This window comes from Sciurus carolinensis, chromosome 16, assembly GCF_902686445.1.
Source record: "Sciurus carolinensis chromosome 16, mSciCar1.2, whole genome shotgun sequence".
NCBI lineage: Eukaryota > Metazoa > Chordata > Mammalia > Rodentia > Sciuridae > Sciurus > Sciurus carolinensis.
In genome coordinates this window covers 26,647,817-26,664,530 of record NC_062228.1, presented here as the reverse complement: position 1 = coordinate 26,664,530, position 16,714 = coordinate 26,647,817, and the positions used below count along the sequence as shown (strand labels likewise).

General features: G+C 46.7%; 1 protein-coding gene across 1 annotated transcript; it reads left to right on the top strand.

Annotated features, from left to right (window-relative positions):
• The first annotated feature begins 4 nt into the window (after positions 1-4).
• Positions 5-15,659, top strand: Coq9 (coenzyme Q9). The gene is made up of 9 exons (XM_047529697.1): positions 5-138; positions 1,897-2,065; positions 3,525-3,660; positions 10,639-10,781; positions 11,061-11,145; positions 12,574-12,678; positions 13,905-14,060; positions 14,629-14,682; positions 14,984-15,659. The coding sequence occupies exons 1-9, from the start codon at positions 63-65 to the stop codon at positions 15,017-15,019; spliced, it is 960 nt and encodes a 319-aa protein (XP_047385653.1). The 5' UTR covers positions 5-62; the 3' UTR covers positions 15,020-15,659.
• The last annotated feature ends 1,055 nt before the right edge of the window (positions 15,660-16,714 follow it).

Sequence of the window (16,714 nt, the reverse complement as noted above, 5' to 3'; positions counted from 1 at the left end):
CTGCGCAGCCGACTGACGCTGTCCGGTGCGTCAAGTCGTTGGCGTGCGTGCCCGCTTCCAAGATGGCGGCGGCGGCGGCAGCGTCGGGCGTGCTGGGCAAGGCAGGCTGGAGGTTCCTACAGTTGCGGTGCCTGCCCGGTGAGGGATCTGCCGAACCCGGGAGCCGGGAGGAACTGGGACGGGGAGTGAGGCCGGCTTGAGCTGGGTGGGGGACGGAAGAGGCCGTCGTGGCGGCCCGCGAGCAAGGTGAAGTGAAGGGCATCGGCGCGGAGTCGCCGGCATTTCGAGCTTGAACCGCCCGTTTGGCCGACTTGGGTCTCCAGTTTGCAGCTGTGAGGGGCAAGAGGAGCCGGGCAGGGCCTGTCACTCCCATTTCATAAAGTTAGCGGAGCCTCTGAGGGCTGAGTGTGTCCAGGTCACGCCGCTCGTCAGTGGCAGAACTGTCAGCCGCAGACCCATTCCCAAATCCATTGCCTTTGGTCCCTGAGACAGGATCACTCGAGCGAAGTCGGACCCAGACGTCCAGTCCATTGTTTCCCAAAGTCAATCATTTCCCCAACACTTCACTAATTCTATGACATTCTCTTTACCGCCTTTGCCGCTATGTGCACAGTTATTTTATTTCTACATCTGAGTATCCTAAAAACAGACATTTACTTAAAGAGGAAACTTTATATCACTGTCATAATTGGAAAACCGATATCACTTGTCACAAATAGAACATATTATGCATTAGCCCATTAACATAAACATATAGCTAATGAAATATTATTTTGCATTTCACCTGAAATTTTCTCATGAACTGCAGTAATTCCAAACGTATTTTGGAATCTTCCATTTCCTTTTCAAAGTTTTATGAATATTTCTGTTCATCCACTAAGAGTGTTTTTTTTTTTTTTAATACACAGATTCTTTTGAATTCATTGTTCTGAGTTATTCCATAGATTTTGGGGGGGCGGTACCAGGAATTGAACTAAGGGCATTCCACCACTGAGCCACATCCCCAGCCCTATTTTGTATTTTATTTAGAGACAGGGTAGCACCTCACTTTTGCTGAGGCTGGCTTTGAACTCTTGATTCTCCTGCCTCAGCCTTTTGAACTGCTAGGATTACAGGTGAGCGCCCCCGGACCAGCGTATTTTAAATGAATGCCTTTTTTTATCATTTTTATACAAAGCTCTAGACTAAATATGTTTAGTAAAAGTAATGCCTATGACTTAGCAAATCTATGCTTAAATTATTTACCCAAAGGAATTGAAAGCATGTGTATAAAAAAAGTATATTCATGATATCTTTGTTCATAATAGTCAAAACTTGAATCATCTCAGGTGTCCATCAACAAAACAATAGTGAGTTTTTTGTTTGTTTTTGGTCTCTATTGCCCAGGCTGGCCTCAAACTAGTGATCCTCCTACTTCAGCCTCCTTTGTGACTAGAATTAAAGATAACGTGCCATGCACCAGCAGCTTGATAGTGTTTGTTAATGTAAGACTACTAGGCAACAACAACAAAAAGATCTGTCAATGATAAACAAAGCCAGACACTAAGTAAGGGAGTTGGGACAGATTTTAATCAATAATAACTTTGCAGAAAGGAAAATTTCAGAATCTGCCCAGTGAGGTGAAATGGTTTGCCATTACCATCCAGCTGATAACATAGAAACAGGCAGAGTAGCCATGTAGATTTTCCATTTCCTAGTTCACTGTTTTTGCCAACACATCATGTCCCAAGGTTCCACTTCACCCAGGATTCTTGTGTGGGATCCAACACTTGGATAAGTGGTTGTAGAGGCGTCTCTGCCCTACATTTCCTCATCCCCATTCTTTTAGCAACTCTAGGTTTCAAAGGGTCTTCTCCGTTGAGTGATCCTGACTGACAGCCCAGTTTCTGTTTTCAGTGTCCCACTGCCGAGCGCTCCTGGTGCCACGTGCCTTCCATGCTTCAGCTGTGGGGTTCAGGACTTCTGAGGAGCAGAAGCAGCAGCCTCCCCACTCTTTTTCTCAGCAGCAATCTGAGCCACCAGGGGCACAAAAACCTGACGTAGAGTCTCCTCGCATACCTCCCAGGTAGGCACCAGAACCTAGTCCACCTGTTTGTGGCCACTTTGCATGCTTGGGAGTATCTGTTTCTTCACTGGCTTAAGCTTCTGTCCATCCCCCTCTTCACTTTCTGTCAGTTCTAAGCTGTCTTTGAAAAGAACCTATCGTTTTTATAAAAATGGTGCCTGTGCATTCCAAAACGTGAATAATACAGAGAAGTTTGCAAAAATTACCTGAAACCCCAGATATGACCCTGCTGACATTTTTGCCCTCAGATGTTTCTGTAAATCTGTGTATATAATAAATGATTGATTACATTCTACATGCTGTTCCAGAACCTGTGTCTTCACTCAACAGTACCCTTTTTTTTAGTATTGGAGATTGAACTCAGAGGTGATGCTTAACCACTGAGCCCCATCCCCAGCCCTTTGTTGTATTTTATTTAGAGACAGGGTCTCACTGAGTTGCTTAGAACCTCCCTAAGTTGCTGAGACTGGTTTTGAACTCTCGATCCTCCTGCCTCACCCTCTGGAGCTGCTGGTGTTACAGACACGTGCCACCTTGCCTGGCTCAACTGTATACTTTTAATATCCTTTCATGGTTTATTTTAATGATTTTATAACATTCCAGGAAGGAATGGGCCAAAATTTATTTAACATGTCCTAAATTGATGAATATTTAGATTTTCTTCAATGATATGAAAGATAATGTGATAAACTGTGTCTTCTTTCCTTAAATATGAGAACACTGATTCAAGAGAGATGCACATTTAAAGTTTTCTTACATATGTGGGTCCAAATTGCCTTCCAAAAAGATAGTAATAATTAACTTTCCACTAGATTTGATTTTTCTTCTTAATTCTGCCACTGAAAATTGAATGTTCCTCAATGTGAAATTAGAGTATTCTTTTTCATCTTTTTCTGGTTTCCTAATTAAAATCCTTTTCGTTTTTGTTTTTGTTTTTTTTTTTTCTTTCTGGTGCTGGGGATCGAACCCAGGGCGTTGTGCTTGCAAGGCAAGCACTCTACCAACTGAGCTATCTCCCCAGCCCAATCCTTTTCATTTCGATTCAACAAATATTTTTTGAGATTCTAGCATGTGTCAGGCCCTATGAATAATGCAACTATTGCCCCACCCTTATGGAGGGCATAAGGCATAGTATTTGCACAGTTTGCTGCAAATACTAGTAAAGAAACCCACTGAGCTCAGTGTGGTAAGTGCTGTAAACGGGGAAGCCCAGGGTGCTGTGGAAAGTTGCCTTCATATCACAAGACTCGACTCACTTGATCCCTTTTCTCCACAGTAGGAGACGGATCATGGGATTTTTACAGTGCTGGCAGTGCAGTGTCCATGCTGACAGAAGTAAACTTCCTCCCAGCGTGTGCTTAGAGGAGACCCAGAGCCTCTGGTTTCTGGTCAGGCCCATTTTGTGCTCCAAGAATAGAGAGTGAGATAAAGTGTGCTGGGTTCTGTTCTAACATTTTAGGTACACAGAGCAGAGTGGGGAGGAGGAGGAGGACTACGAGAGTGAGGAGCAGCTGCAGCACCGCATCCTGACGGCAGCCCTGGACTTTGTGCCTGCCCACGGGTGGACGGCAGAGGCTATTGCTGAAGGAGCCCAGGTGTGTATAGGAAGGGCGGGGCAGCCTGACCCAGATCAGCCAGGAGGAATCCCACGAGGCAGCAGAGGGCTTCATGCCTTCTTCCAGCCCAGATTGGAGCCTCTTACAGGTAAAGATTATCTAGGTTTTTTTGTTTTGTTTTCTCAACAGGGTGGATATGGCTTTATTTTTAATTATAAAAAAAAGAGCAGGCCAGGCACATGCCTGTAATCCTGACTCCTGAGACTAAGGCAGGAGGATTGCAAGTTTGTGGCTAGCCTCAGCAATTTAGCAAGACTGTAAGCAAGTTAGGGAGACTCTGCCTCAAAATAAAAAATAAAAAGGGCTGGGAATATAGCTCAGTGGTAAAGCAACCCCTGAGTTCAATCCCTAGTACCAAAAAAAAAAAAAAACCCCACCCACAATTTAATAACAAAAATAATTCTTGGACTTATGGTCTAAGGCAGCTAGCTAAGCAAGCATTATCTGTGATCAAAATTACCGTATTTCATTGATTCTAAGATGCCATTGTTTGTAAAAAGCACCAGTTTGTTTGTTTGTTTTTGATACCGGGGATTGAATTCAGGGGCACTTGACCACTGAGCCGCACCCCCAGCCCTATTTTGTATTTTATTTAGAGACAGGGTCTCACTGAGTGTTTAGCTCACTTTTGCTGAGACTGGCTTTGAACTCTCAATCTCCTGTCTCAGCCTCCCAAAGTGCTGGGATTACAGGCTTGTGCAGCTGTGCCCAGCCTGTAAGAAGCACCATTTTTAATGCATCAATAAAAATTAAAAATGCTGCCTATTAAACTCTGACATAATGTTATAAATTTAGATCTGGAATGTCCCCCCAAAGGCTTGTGTGTTGAAAGCTTGATCCCCAATACAGCAACATTTAGAGATGGGGCTTTTGGGAAATGGTTGAATCATGAAGGCTGGTTTCACCGGTGGATTAATCCATGGAAGGATTCATAATTAACAGATATTGGGAGGTAATGGAGACTGGTGAGGTGGGGCCCAATTGGAGGAAGTAGGACATGGTGGTGTGTCCTGGAAGGGCATATCTTGCTCCCTGGCCCCTTCCTCATTTTTTCTGCTTCCTGGCTGCCCTGAGGTGAGCAGCTTTCCTCTGCCATGCCCTTGTGCCATGATATTTCTGCCTCATCGCAGGCCTAAAAGCCAGCCAACCAATAACAGAAACCTCTGAAACTGTGAGCTAAAATAAACCTGTCCTCCTTTAAGTTGTTATTCTCAGGTATTTTGTCATAGTGACAGAAAGCTAACACATCAATTCTGTGATTCACAATGATTTTTTTTTAAATGGAAAATATATGTGCATCTTAGAATAATGAGATACAGTGTTTGAAAACCCCCAAGAGGGAACCACTTTGAAAACCAACACACCTTATTTCTTTCAGCAAGTCTAACAGCATTTACTCCTGCATTGAAATAGACTACTGCTTTAGATTTAGCAGTGGGTTCATGTTTAGGCCATGTGTGCAGCATCATCTAGCATCTATCCTAGGTGAGGCCTCTTGGATGATGGGCAAGTTGCTGCTTTACTTAAATCTGTTATTTCTTTTTCTAATTCACTCTCTCACAGGAGCACACTTGGTAATAGAAGTCATATAAGTGGAATTTGTAAACTCAGACTCAGCTATATGCTCATTGTGAAAACTAGTTTATTCCTATATTTTTTATTTTTGCATGATAATTACACATTTTTTCCCATATTTTTTATTGTTGCATTATAATTATACATAATGATGGGATTCATTGTTACATATCCATACTTGCACTGGTATAGTGATATAATTTGGCCAATATTATTCTCCAATATTTCCCCTTTCCCTTACCTTCCTCCCCATCTCTGACCCCTTTCTTCTGCTCTACTGATCTCCCTTTGATTTTCAGGAACCCCCTGCCCCCCCACACATACACCTTTCTATCCCTTATTCCTAACTTTCTCATGTGAGAGGAAACATATAATTCTTGACTTTGAGTGGCTTATTTCACTTAACATAGTGTTCTCAGGTTATATCCATTTTCTGCAAATGATATGACTTCATTCTTCTTTATGGCTGAATAAAACTCCATTTATATATATATATGTATCATATATATATATACATACATATATATATATATATATATATTACATTTTCTTTATCAGTTCATGCATTGATGGACACTTCATCTTGTTCCACATTGGCTGTTGTGAACTGTGCTGCTATAAACATGTGTATGCATGTATCACAATAGTGTGCTGACTTTGATTATTTAGGATAGTAGCTGGGTCATATGATGGTTGCATGCCTAGTCTTTTAAGGAACCTCCATGCTGATTTCCATAGTGGTTGTATAGTCCCACCAACAGGGTAAAAGTATTCCTTTTTCTCTACATTCTCTCCAACATTTATTGTTACTTGTATTCTTGATGACTACCATTTTAATTGGAGATGAAATCTCAGTGTAGTTTTGATTTGCATTTCCCTGATTGCTAATGATGTTGAACATTTTTTCATGTATTTTTGGCCATCTATATTTCTTCTTTTGAAAAGTATTGTAGTTCACATGTCCATTTATTAATTGGGTTATTTGTTTTGTTTTGATTTTTTTGGTGTTTTTTGAATTCTTTATATATTCTGGATATTAATCCTACCAGAAGAGTCACTAGCAGAGATTTTCTCCCATTCCGTAGATTCTCTCTTCACATTCTTGTTTCCTTTACTATGCAGAAATTTCTTGATTCGATGCCATCCCATTTATTAATTCTTGATATTACTTCCTGAGCTTTAGGGGTCCTATGGAGAAAGTCATTGCCTTTGCCTATATGCTGGAGTGTTGAACCGTATGTTTTCTCCTAACAGTTGCATAATTTCTGGACTAATTCCTAGATCTTTGATCCATTTTGAGTTGGCTTTTGTGCAGGGTGAGAGATAAGGATCTAGTTTCTTTTTCTACATATGGATAACCAATTTCCCCAGCACCATTTGTTTAAAAAGGTGTCTTTTCTCCAACATGTTTTTGGCACCATAGTCAAGGATCGGATGACTGTAGATGTCTGGGTTTATCTCTGTCCATTGGTCTGTGTGTCTGTTTTATGCCAATCCCAAGCAATTTTTGTTAGTATAGCTCTGTAGTGTAATTTGAAATCAGGAGTGGTGATGCCTCCAGCAGTACTTCTGTGGCTTAGAATTGCTTTGGCTATTCTGGATCTTTCATTATTCCAAATGAATTTTAGAACTGTGGGGTTTTTTCCCCCCTAGTTCTATGAAGAATGTCATTAGTTCATTGTGAAAACTTTGAAAAGTACAAACAGATATAAAAAATAACTTGAAAATAAGGCACCTATGATCATACCAGAGATCCTCTTGTCCACATTTTAATGCCTATTCTTTCAATTTAAAAAAACCTTTATTAATCATTATTTATTGAGCAAGTAGTATGCATTAGGCACTGTACTAGGGACGTGACAGTGGTCACAGTGGACAAAGTTCCTGCCCTTGTGGGGCTTCCAAGCCTGTGACATTAAGCAAATATACAGTGTAGACTTCTGAAATATGGCAAGTGCTACCAAGAAGAGGTGCTATTGGGCCATGCAGTGGAGGACCTGATGTAATATGGGTTCGGAAAGGCTTTTGAGCTGAGAACTGAGGAACGAGTAGACTTTATCTGGTTTTGGAGGGGACTCTGCGGGGGCGGGGATGGAGAAGTCCAGATAGAGAAGCAGCATGTGCAGCATGAGGAGAAGAATGTTGCCTTAGAAAAGCCAAAGAAAACCAGCACGGAGTGAAGGAAGAGACCTGGAGGCAGCACTGAGGACAGCCAGTGAGGCCAAATCAGGCACAGCTTAAAGGTCATGTTAAGGAGTTGGGCTTTTTTCTTTCTTTTCTTTTTTTTTTTTTTTTTTGTGGTGCTGGGGATTGAACCCAGGGCCTTGTGCTTGCAAGGCAAGCACTCTACTAACTGGGCTATCACCCCAGCCCAGGCTTTTATTCTAAGAACAACTGGAGATGTAGGGTTAAATTTGGCATTTCAGAATATCACTGGGTAAAAATGGATTGGTGGCAGAGAGGATCTGTGGAGGCTGCTGCCAGTCACCCACGAGAGATGAGGTGATCCAGCCTCGAGCAGTGGCAGTGAGCCGAGGACAGTGGGTAGGTTTGGTGTAGGTTGAACATGGGAGGGAGCAACAGGATGGTGGTACCAGTGTCGGCAATGTGGGTGCACGGCGGCGTGGGTCCTGAGAGGCGAACCACTGGCAGAGGGCCAGGTTTGGGGAAGGACCATGCAGTCTTGATCTCTGTTCAGTGTGAGGGGTCTTTTGAATTTGCTTAGAGGAGGCATCAAGCACTCAGTCCCTGCACCGGAGGAGGGTGCTGGACTAGAGGTAGGCCTCCAGGCACGGTCAGTTTATGTATGTCATAATAAAATTGTGCAAGTGAACGAGATTGCCCAAGGCAAGGGAGGAATGGGTGAGAGAGAGACTTCGAGAGAGACCAAGGAACCATGAAAGGCGAGGGTGGAACAGAGTGAGCGCCGGAAGTACTAGTTAGAGTGTCCCTGCCGTGGGAGGTGAGGCAGGAGAGGGCAGACTGGGCAACAGAACTTCGGTAGCTGCAGTAGCAGCTGCCATGGGGGTGAAGTCCTGGGTCAGAGACCAGCCAAGTTGGGTTGAGACTTGAGTAGAAGGTGAGGAAGTAGCAGAGCATTTGGAGGGGCAGGGGAAGTGGGGTGGGGGTTTGAGCACATTTGGACACCCGCGGGAGGAATACAGAAACGAGTGAGGGTGAAGGGGTGGAGAAGATGGGCAAAACCCAAAGCAGCAAGCTCCTCAAAGGCAAGAATTGAGAGATCTTGGAAACAGACAGAAGGACTGGCCGTGAAGATGTGAGTGCAGAGCTGGAGAAGACAGCTGCGGGCTCAGTTTCTAGAACACTGGGAGTTCCCAGAGGATGCTCCTCTTCTCTCTGTGAAGTAGGTGTGGCTGCATCGTGAACCTGAGGTGAGGAAAGGGTGGGGGAGACAGGTTTGAGGGTAGACAAGGTTCAGAAGAAAGTGATGGAATAAAGTAGAAGAAGGAAATGTAACAGGTTGTGTGGGAATATCAGATTATGCTGAATATTCTAAGAGTAACTCTGCTGTGCATCTTTCACAGTGGCTGCATAGTACTACTGTGTTTACTCAACTTCGGTTAAATATGTGGGTGTTTCCAATTTTTTAGTATTCATATGACACAATTCTGATTAGTGTATTTAGGACATATGTCAGGCATAGTTGCTTTTTCAGGGAATATATTGCTTAGAATCCAGTTAGGAGACAATAGCCTACCAATTACTGGAAAAGAAGTCAATAGAACAAGTTGTTAACTCCGTATCAAGTCAGTTGCCAGGTAACAGAAAGTATAGAAAGAAAGGTATTACTGAGGTAGCAACCACAGGAAGCACCTTCATCCCAGGGCCAAGGAAACAAAAGAAGAGCTGGAATTATTAAAATGAGAAGCTTGAAGGAGAGTCCCGGTGGGGGAAGGTGGGAACTGCAGGCCTCTGAGGAGGCGCCACCTAGCCGGCACAGGTGTCTCTGGTTGGAGGGACGGTCCTTGGGAGCTGCCACCTGAGTTGGGGGGCAGGGAGAGGATGTGGCTCTATGAACCTTGTTCTGCCTGTCTTGGAAAAACTGCACACCAGGTTCAGCCACTGCTTCTGGAGGGCGCTGCTGCTTCCAGGTGAAGCAGCTCCACTGGGCTGCTGCTCCCAGCAACCTCAAGCAACAGGGAGCACAGGAGGAGGAGGAAGCAGGTCCCTCCTTCCTCCTCAGCCTCTCACTAGGAACCGTATCTGCAGAGCCTAATGGGGACAGAAACGTGGTGCGGAGTGCCAGCCCCACATTGCAGACTGAGCCTGGAAGGGCAGGCAATTTAGCATCTGGCCTAGAGCTCACATACTTACCGGAGACAGACTAGCCTCGTGCGTAAGAGCTCTGAGCCCTGTGAAGTGTGGGTGGCCTCGTACCAGCCCCTAGAGCTGCTGCGAAGGGGCTGGGAGACGGTGTAATGAGCTCAGTGCGTACCGGCAGGTGGTGAGCAAGCGGTCACCGTCAGTGTCCAGGCTGCTGCCACAGTCCTCTGAAGGCTGTTCTCTCCTCCAAAAGAGAGGTGCTTCCCCTCCAGCAGTAGGAATTCATATTTAATATGTTTGTGTTCTTTTCCTGCCATCTGTCCCTGCTGCTTTCAGCGTCCTGCCTTTGGTAGATGCTCAGTTATTGCTGTGGATCAGGAATAGCAGAGTTTCTGTGGTTTTGTTAACTCCTTGACAACTCATTATGAAAAATTTTGTTTTAAACAACCAACAGGTCCAATTTCCAGCAGATGCAAGTGACCAAATGGGCGGGTCAGTAAGGGAGTTACGGGTGCCCTTTGCAGACCCCTGGTGGTATTAGGGCTCCAGGTTTCAAGTGCCAGACCAGAGCTCAACTCTAACTGACTTACTTATGGTAGAGAGGGATATTTTGGCTCATTTAATGCAGGAAAGTGTGGAAGTAGCTCTGGCACAGTGTTTTTAGATGGTGCTGCCAGGAATTGTCTCCTTCACCTCTACTTTGCTTTCTTCTCTGAGCTTCCTTCCCAGCAGGGGCTTCCCATGCAAGAGTAAAATAGTGCAGCAGGCCCAGCAGGAAGAGAACTTCCCCTTCAGTACTCGTGAGAGTACTCAGGTGGGCCCCGAGACCTGCATGTAGTCCTGTGCCCATGCCTTTGCTGATCTGTGAACTCTGGTCATCCAAACCTTGAGCCTGTGCTTGGCACACACACACGGGGCTTGGTGGAGTGTGGAGAGACTGGTGGTAGGCAGCTTCACCAAAATCACACGGACCCGCAGCAAGGAATGGGGAGTCTCACTGCCAGTCCAGGCCTTGCTGCTGGAAGAGGCATTAGAGATACACCGGCAGTGAACGTCCACCCACTGCCCGCCCTTGTCTGTTTTTTCTCCCTACTGTAGTCTCTGGGTCTCTCCAGTGCAGCAGCCAGCATGTTTGGAAACGATGGCAGTGAGCTGATATTGCACTTTGTGACCCAGTGCAACGCTCGGCTCTCCCATGAACTCGAAGAGCAGCAGAAGCTGGTGCAGCTGGGCCAGGCAGAGTAAGTCCTGTGACATTGTTGTTCAGGGTGGCATCTAAGGATGGGGACTTGGACCCCACCAGCTGTCCCCAGGAAGCCAGCCCAAGCACAGCCAAAAGAGGGTAGCACCAACAGCCCTGCTGCTGAGGTGGAACTGAAACCCAGCAGCATGTCTCCGACAGCTTTAGCCAGGCCAGCATCAGGAGCTGGTGGGACCCTCGTCCCCAGGGCTGAATAAGCAGTAGCACCAAGGTCCTGCCTTTGACCTGGAGACACACTGTTTTCTTTTCCCTCTTCCAGGAAGAGGAAGACAGACCAGTTCCTGAGGGATGCAGTGGAAACCAGACTGAGAATGCTGATCCCATACATCGAGCACTGGCCCCGGGTAGAGTCCACATTCCAGGCCCACAGCAACAGTAGTATCAGTGTTTAACATTCTCAGTCCCTTTCGCTCAGAGGACTTTGCACATTGTTGAGAAGTTAGCTCACTAATCTCCATAAAGCCAGGAATGCTTAGTATAGTTGGTAAAGTTAGGTTTCAAGCTTGGGAGTGCCAAAAAGAATGACCCTGAGCCATCTCTGTTTCAGTTCTTGGACATGGGAGTGGCCTGCATACTAGACCACATCCTGGGTGGGGTCCCAGCAGCTGAGTGTGCCACCAGGTCTTTAGTGAGGAGAATCCATGGAAGAGGTTGGGATAGTCAAGGATTTTGTCAGCCATGTGCACTTTAATAATAGCCTGTTGTGTTTAAGATCTCAAGGACTGGAGCTTCTTGTCCAGTTGTCAACGTGATGCTTGGGAAAAGGAGTATTCATTCCAAGGGCTTTTGTCCCCTTTTCTGATGTTTCCTTTTTCCTCTGTTTCAAAGCATGTCACAGTGTGGGCCATTCTCTGAGTTAAGAAAATACAAAGTACCTCAGAAATGAGAGAGATTTAAATATCCAGTGTTCTCAGTCCTGCTGGAAGACTGTTGAACATGTAATTCCAGTCATCCAGTTGACAGACTCTTGAGCACCTTTGGTGCCCCTGACCTCAAGTTTGGTGTGAAGGGACCCCAGCCCAGGTTCATCCCACCCCCTGCAGGAGAAGCCATGGAAGTCTGGCCCTCAGCTGCCTTCCAGATTCAGCACGGCTTTTCCTTTGGGGCTGCTTAGCTAAGAGAAACTTTCCAGCCAATCCAGGACCTCTCATCAGCTCCACAGACCACTACCGGGGAGGTTTTAGAGTTGGAAAAGAGGCAAGACCTTATCCTGCTAGACCAGGAGGAGCTGATGTCTGCTAATGGCTGGGGCCCTGTTTTGTGCCATCATTCGTATAAGTTGAAGGAGTTTTGGTTTCAGGAAACAGCAATCAACCTGAGTTGAGAGCTGAACAGGGAAGGGTGTGTGGTGGTGCTGCAGTGGCACGGAGGGCAGGGGTGCTGCTGGCCCTGGGGTCAGCCCAGTATGGCACCCTGGAAACCCCCCCAGACTCTCCTCCTTTTAACCTCCCTCCCTTCTGATTCTAACGCTTTGTGGCAGAATGAGGTCCCCCTCTCCCATCCTTGCTTTCAGGACTCAAAAAGAGACCAGTCTAGACCCGTTGGTTGTTTGCATTCCCAATTCCAAATATTAGGGATGGAGAATCTATTTTTGTCAAAGTTAGGACAAAAATATGCCCCAGGCTCCCCACTTTAGTCACAGTTAGTAACTCCAGGAGCTCACAGCACCGGGTGGAGATGGCAATTCTCAGAGAATCAGAGCTGGGCCAACCCCCTCGTACACTCTGCAGCCACCTGTGTGCGGTACCTGTTCCCTGTCATTCTCTCCTCAGGCCCTCAGCATCCTTCTGCTCCCTCACAACATCCCACCCAGCTTGAGCCTGCTTACCAGCATGGTGGATGACATGTGGCATTATGCAGGGGACCAGTCTACTGACGTGAGTGTTTTCTGTAGGTCCATAGGACGCTGGGAAGGGGTTGGGAAAAGCACTTCTTAAAATTTCTTTGATCACAAGTCTCCTCAGGGGCCCTGCAAGAGTCATTCCCATCTGAGACATGAAGAAGTTCCCTCAGTAAGCAGAGTGGGACCTAGTCGTCTTCATTCAGGAACCTGCTTTCCAGTCACAAACCAGTGCTTATTCCTTCCCGCTATAGTGGTGGCACAAGACCTCAGGAGGCCTTGTGATTGGGAGGCCTTTTAATAGCCATTCTCCCTCCCTCTCCTGAGATGGAGGTTCTGCAACAGAATTCCTGTGTCTTTCCTGAGACTGATTTTGAAACAAAGACATGCCATGTAGACCCCATTGCTTTAGAAAGAAACTCTCCCTGCCACCCATCTTGGCCTGCTTTGCCAAGAGATCCACGATTCCCTTTAAATAGGCACCAGGAAAAAATCTGACTTGTTCATGCTACCATATTTCTGGTGGGCTATTAAAAAATCAAAGTACACTGTCATAAAATAAATTAAAATGTGATGGTACACTGTGGAATCCAGGAGGGGGAGGCACATGGGTACTCCCACCACTTACAACAGAGTGCTTTAATCAACATCTTCACGTGGGAATTCACCACCAACCGAGATGGTAGGAACATGAAATTAGAAAGCAAAGAAATTAAAGGAATAAAACACCAAGCAGCTGAGCTGGTCCACTAGAGAGTGGTTTGCCAGGACCAGCAGAAGTCACTGAGGGACCTGAACTCTCATCTTTCCCAGCGGTTGTGACCTGTCCCTGATCCTGCCCCAGCCCTCACTGTACTGATGAGCACACTAGGGTTTGGTCATAACTGCCTGGTCACAGAGCCTCCCTGGGACTCAGATGTCCTAAGACAGTCCTTTTCCCTGCAATTCCAAAATGGACTGGATGTAGCCAGATCACCTGAGATGCTTGTTAGACATCCTGGTTCCTAGCCCTTAATTCAGACCTACTGACTCACAACTCTCAAGAGGTTGACCTCAGCAGCTTACATTTCTAATCCCACAGGTAAGTCTGATGCCTCGCCAAGTTGGGGACAGTATTGTTGTCCAGAGGGTTATGTGTATCTGTGAGGGAAAGAAGTCAGGAGGGAGCCCAGGAGTCACCACGGCCTTGGATGAGAACTACCTCAACCACCACAGCCCACAAGAGCAGTGGTAACCCTCTTTCCTGGGTGGGTTTCTCTGCAGTTTAACTGGTACACCCGCCGGGCCGTGCTGGCTGGCATCTACAACACAACAGAGCTGGTGATGATGCAGGATTCATCCCCAGACTTTGAGGACACTTGGCGCTTCCTGGAAAACCGGATTAATGATGCGATGAACATGGGCCACACTGCCAAGCAGGTAGTTGGGAACAAGCCATTTGGGAACCTCTTCAGAGGGTTCATTCATCCTCCTCAGACCACAACTGGTCACCCTGGCAGTTCTCTTGCTCCCTGTCGGCCTCCGCTGAGTCCTAAGGGCCTTCCCGGGGAACCTGGCTGCTTCTCCCTCATGCTAGCCCTTCTTAGGAGCTGCGCTTTGCCCATTTGTGACTGCATTGTCTGCAGACTCTTCCTCCAGGGCACAGGGCAGTCTCAACTCCACTTGAGGCCGTCACAGTCTTCCTGATTGGCCCCATCTGTTCCACCTTTATTTATTTATTTATTTATTTATTTATTTATTTTGGTATCAAGGATCGAACCCAGGGGCACTCAACCACTGAGCCACGTCCACAGCCCTATTTTGTATTTTATTTAGAGACAGGGTCTCACTGAGTTGCTTAGTGCCTCACTTTTGCTGAGGCTGGCTTTGAACTGGCCATCCTCCTGCCTCAGCCTCCCAAGACTCTGGGATTACAGGCATGGCACCACATCCAGCTATCCCACCTTTGAATTCATGTTGGGTCTTAAGGGCTTCTGCCTCCTTCCAGGTGAAGTCCACTGGAGAGGCACTGGTGCAAGGCCTCATGGGAGCAGCAGTGACGGTGAGTGCCACCCAGCTTATCCCTCTACTCCTATGATACTTACGTGTCACCCGCATTGTTTTGTCATCTTAAACTGAAGACTAGTAAGACTGACACTGGTTCATCCCTAGTCTCGATCCCACATTATCATGTCTATTTGCTGGCATCAGGAAATGTCTCTGTATCTAGGCCCCCACCCCCCACCCCAGATGTTAAGAGCCTGTATCAGAGCCACGCCTGCCACCTGGAAAACTCCAGTCTTTCCCTGTGGCGTCCTAGAGGAGGGCGGGACCTCACCATTCTGTTTCCATCCCTGTGTCAGCTCAAGAACTTGACAGGTCTGAATCAGCGCCGGTGAAAGGAAGGGGTATAAACCCGAGTGCCTGGAAGAAAACGTGCAGGTAGATTTAAAGGGTTTTAAAAAGAAGTGCAATCTGTGGAACAAGGCGTTACTGAGAACACACTGAAGGACTCTGGAGTCACCGCAACAGCTCTGTGGGAACCACAGGGCACTCCGGGATAGTTCTGACCTGGAACTGGGCTACTTCTTCAGTTCCTGATCCCAGGCCTGCCTTCTGATGCCTTTCTGCATTACAACTGCGTGACTGGAAAACAAGACCCATCCAAGCATTCAAGCCACAGAAACGCAGCATGTCCCTGTCACAGTCTCCCAGTCACCTTGGTCATGTCTTAACCTTCCTAGAAATGCTCTCTGGAGCTCCCAAATCAGAGCCAAAGTCTGAAGCTACCACCAGGTGGCAGCTCAGCCCGAGCGCAGCACAGGCCGTGCATACGGAGGTGTTCCTGTGCTGTCCTGAGGTGCTGCTCCTGTGATCCACTCGGAAAGCTAGACAGCACCTGCTGGACTGTGGTGCTCAGCCTGGCCAGAAGTATGATGCAGGGGTGGCCAGTGGTGTCACATTACACTAGCATGCGTTGCAGGATTAGTGTATTTAGAATCTGTAAAAATAATAAATACGTTTGAAGCATTTTGCTGTTTTGCAGTTGCCATGTAGACCACGATAGATATCTAAGACGCCGCGCAGGAGACAGCAGTGTTGTGGGAAAGGCTTGAGCCTAGCGGCCAGGAGACTTGAGTTCTGGTTCTGATGCTAATACCTTCCAGGTAGTTATGGTAACTCCATGTCTCTGGGCCCAGGTCTTCCCATCAATCAAATAAGGGTAACAGGCACCTCCCCCAAGACACGTGCTGCCTTGGCTTCTCTTGTCTCTCACCCCTTGGTGATCATCCTTAGCTTTAGTAATTTTCTCAGCCTTTGGGCTGATGGGCTCCCTTTGCATCTCTGGTCAACTCTTGTCTTCTGCTCTGCTCCCTCCTGCCTGTGTCAGCTGAATATTGATGGGGATGTCAGGAGCTAATCAAATCTCAGATCTCTTCTTCGGGGCCTACCAGTGGTTCTTTGTATCTCTCTGATTCTTTGTGCCTCTGACACCCTGTGAAGTTCCTGCAGAAGCTATTCCACGTTCCATTGCATTTTCCCCTTTATCCTTCAGGGCATCCATCTCATGCTTAGCAAATGGCTGTAATTCATAATTTACTGAGATGGCCTGGGCTGTGGAGTAAGAGTCCCCTTGGTGTCCTTCCTCTAGGTTCAGGGAAAGGTGTCACTCCTTGCCATAGCAAACTTCTCTTTGTTTCCTGATTACTTCTCTGCTCCCTAGATGAGGCTCCTGCTGGGTTCTATTTAAGGGCCTCTTTTCTCTGTATGAGCAGCTGCTAGTTTTTTTGAGAGCCATTTAAACTCACCTCTAAGCTGTTTAGGGGCCTTTGGTAATGGGAGCATACACACACTCTGTGATGCGTCCTGCCAGGCCCTGGGGATGCAGAGATGAAGAGCTCTCACCCACTGCAACTACACAGAACTGTAGACGATAAGCCCTGCGTGGTGATGCACACCTGTCAGCTCAGCTACTGGAGAGGCGGAGGCAGGAGGATTGCAGGTTCAAAGTCAGGCTTGGCAATTTAGTAAGACTATCACAAAAAATAAATAGGACTGGTTATTTACTCAGAGTGCCCAAGGGTTCAGTTCCC

Coding starts and splice junctions, on each gene's coding strand:
- Coq9 (XM_047529697.1), top strand. CDS start 63: ATGGCGGCGGCGGCGGCAGCGTCGGGCGTGCTGGGCAAGGCAGGCTGG. Junction 139..1,896: donor ACAGTTGCGGTGCCTGCCCG/GTGAGGGATCTG, acceptor TTCTGTTTTCAG/TGTCCCACTGCCGAGCGCTC. Junction 2,066..3,524: donor TCTCCTCGCATACCTCCCAG/GTAGGCACCAGA, acceptor CTAACATTTTAG/GTACACAGAGCAGAGTGGGG.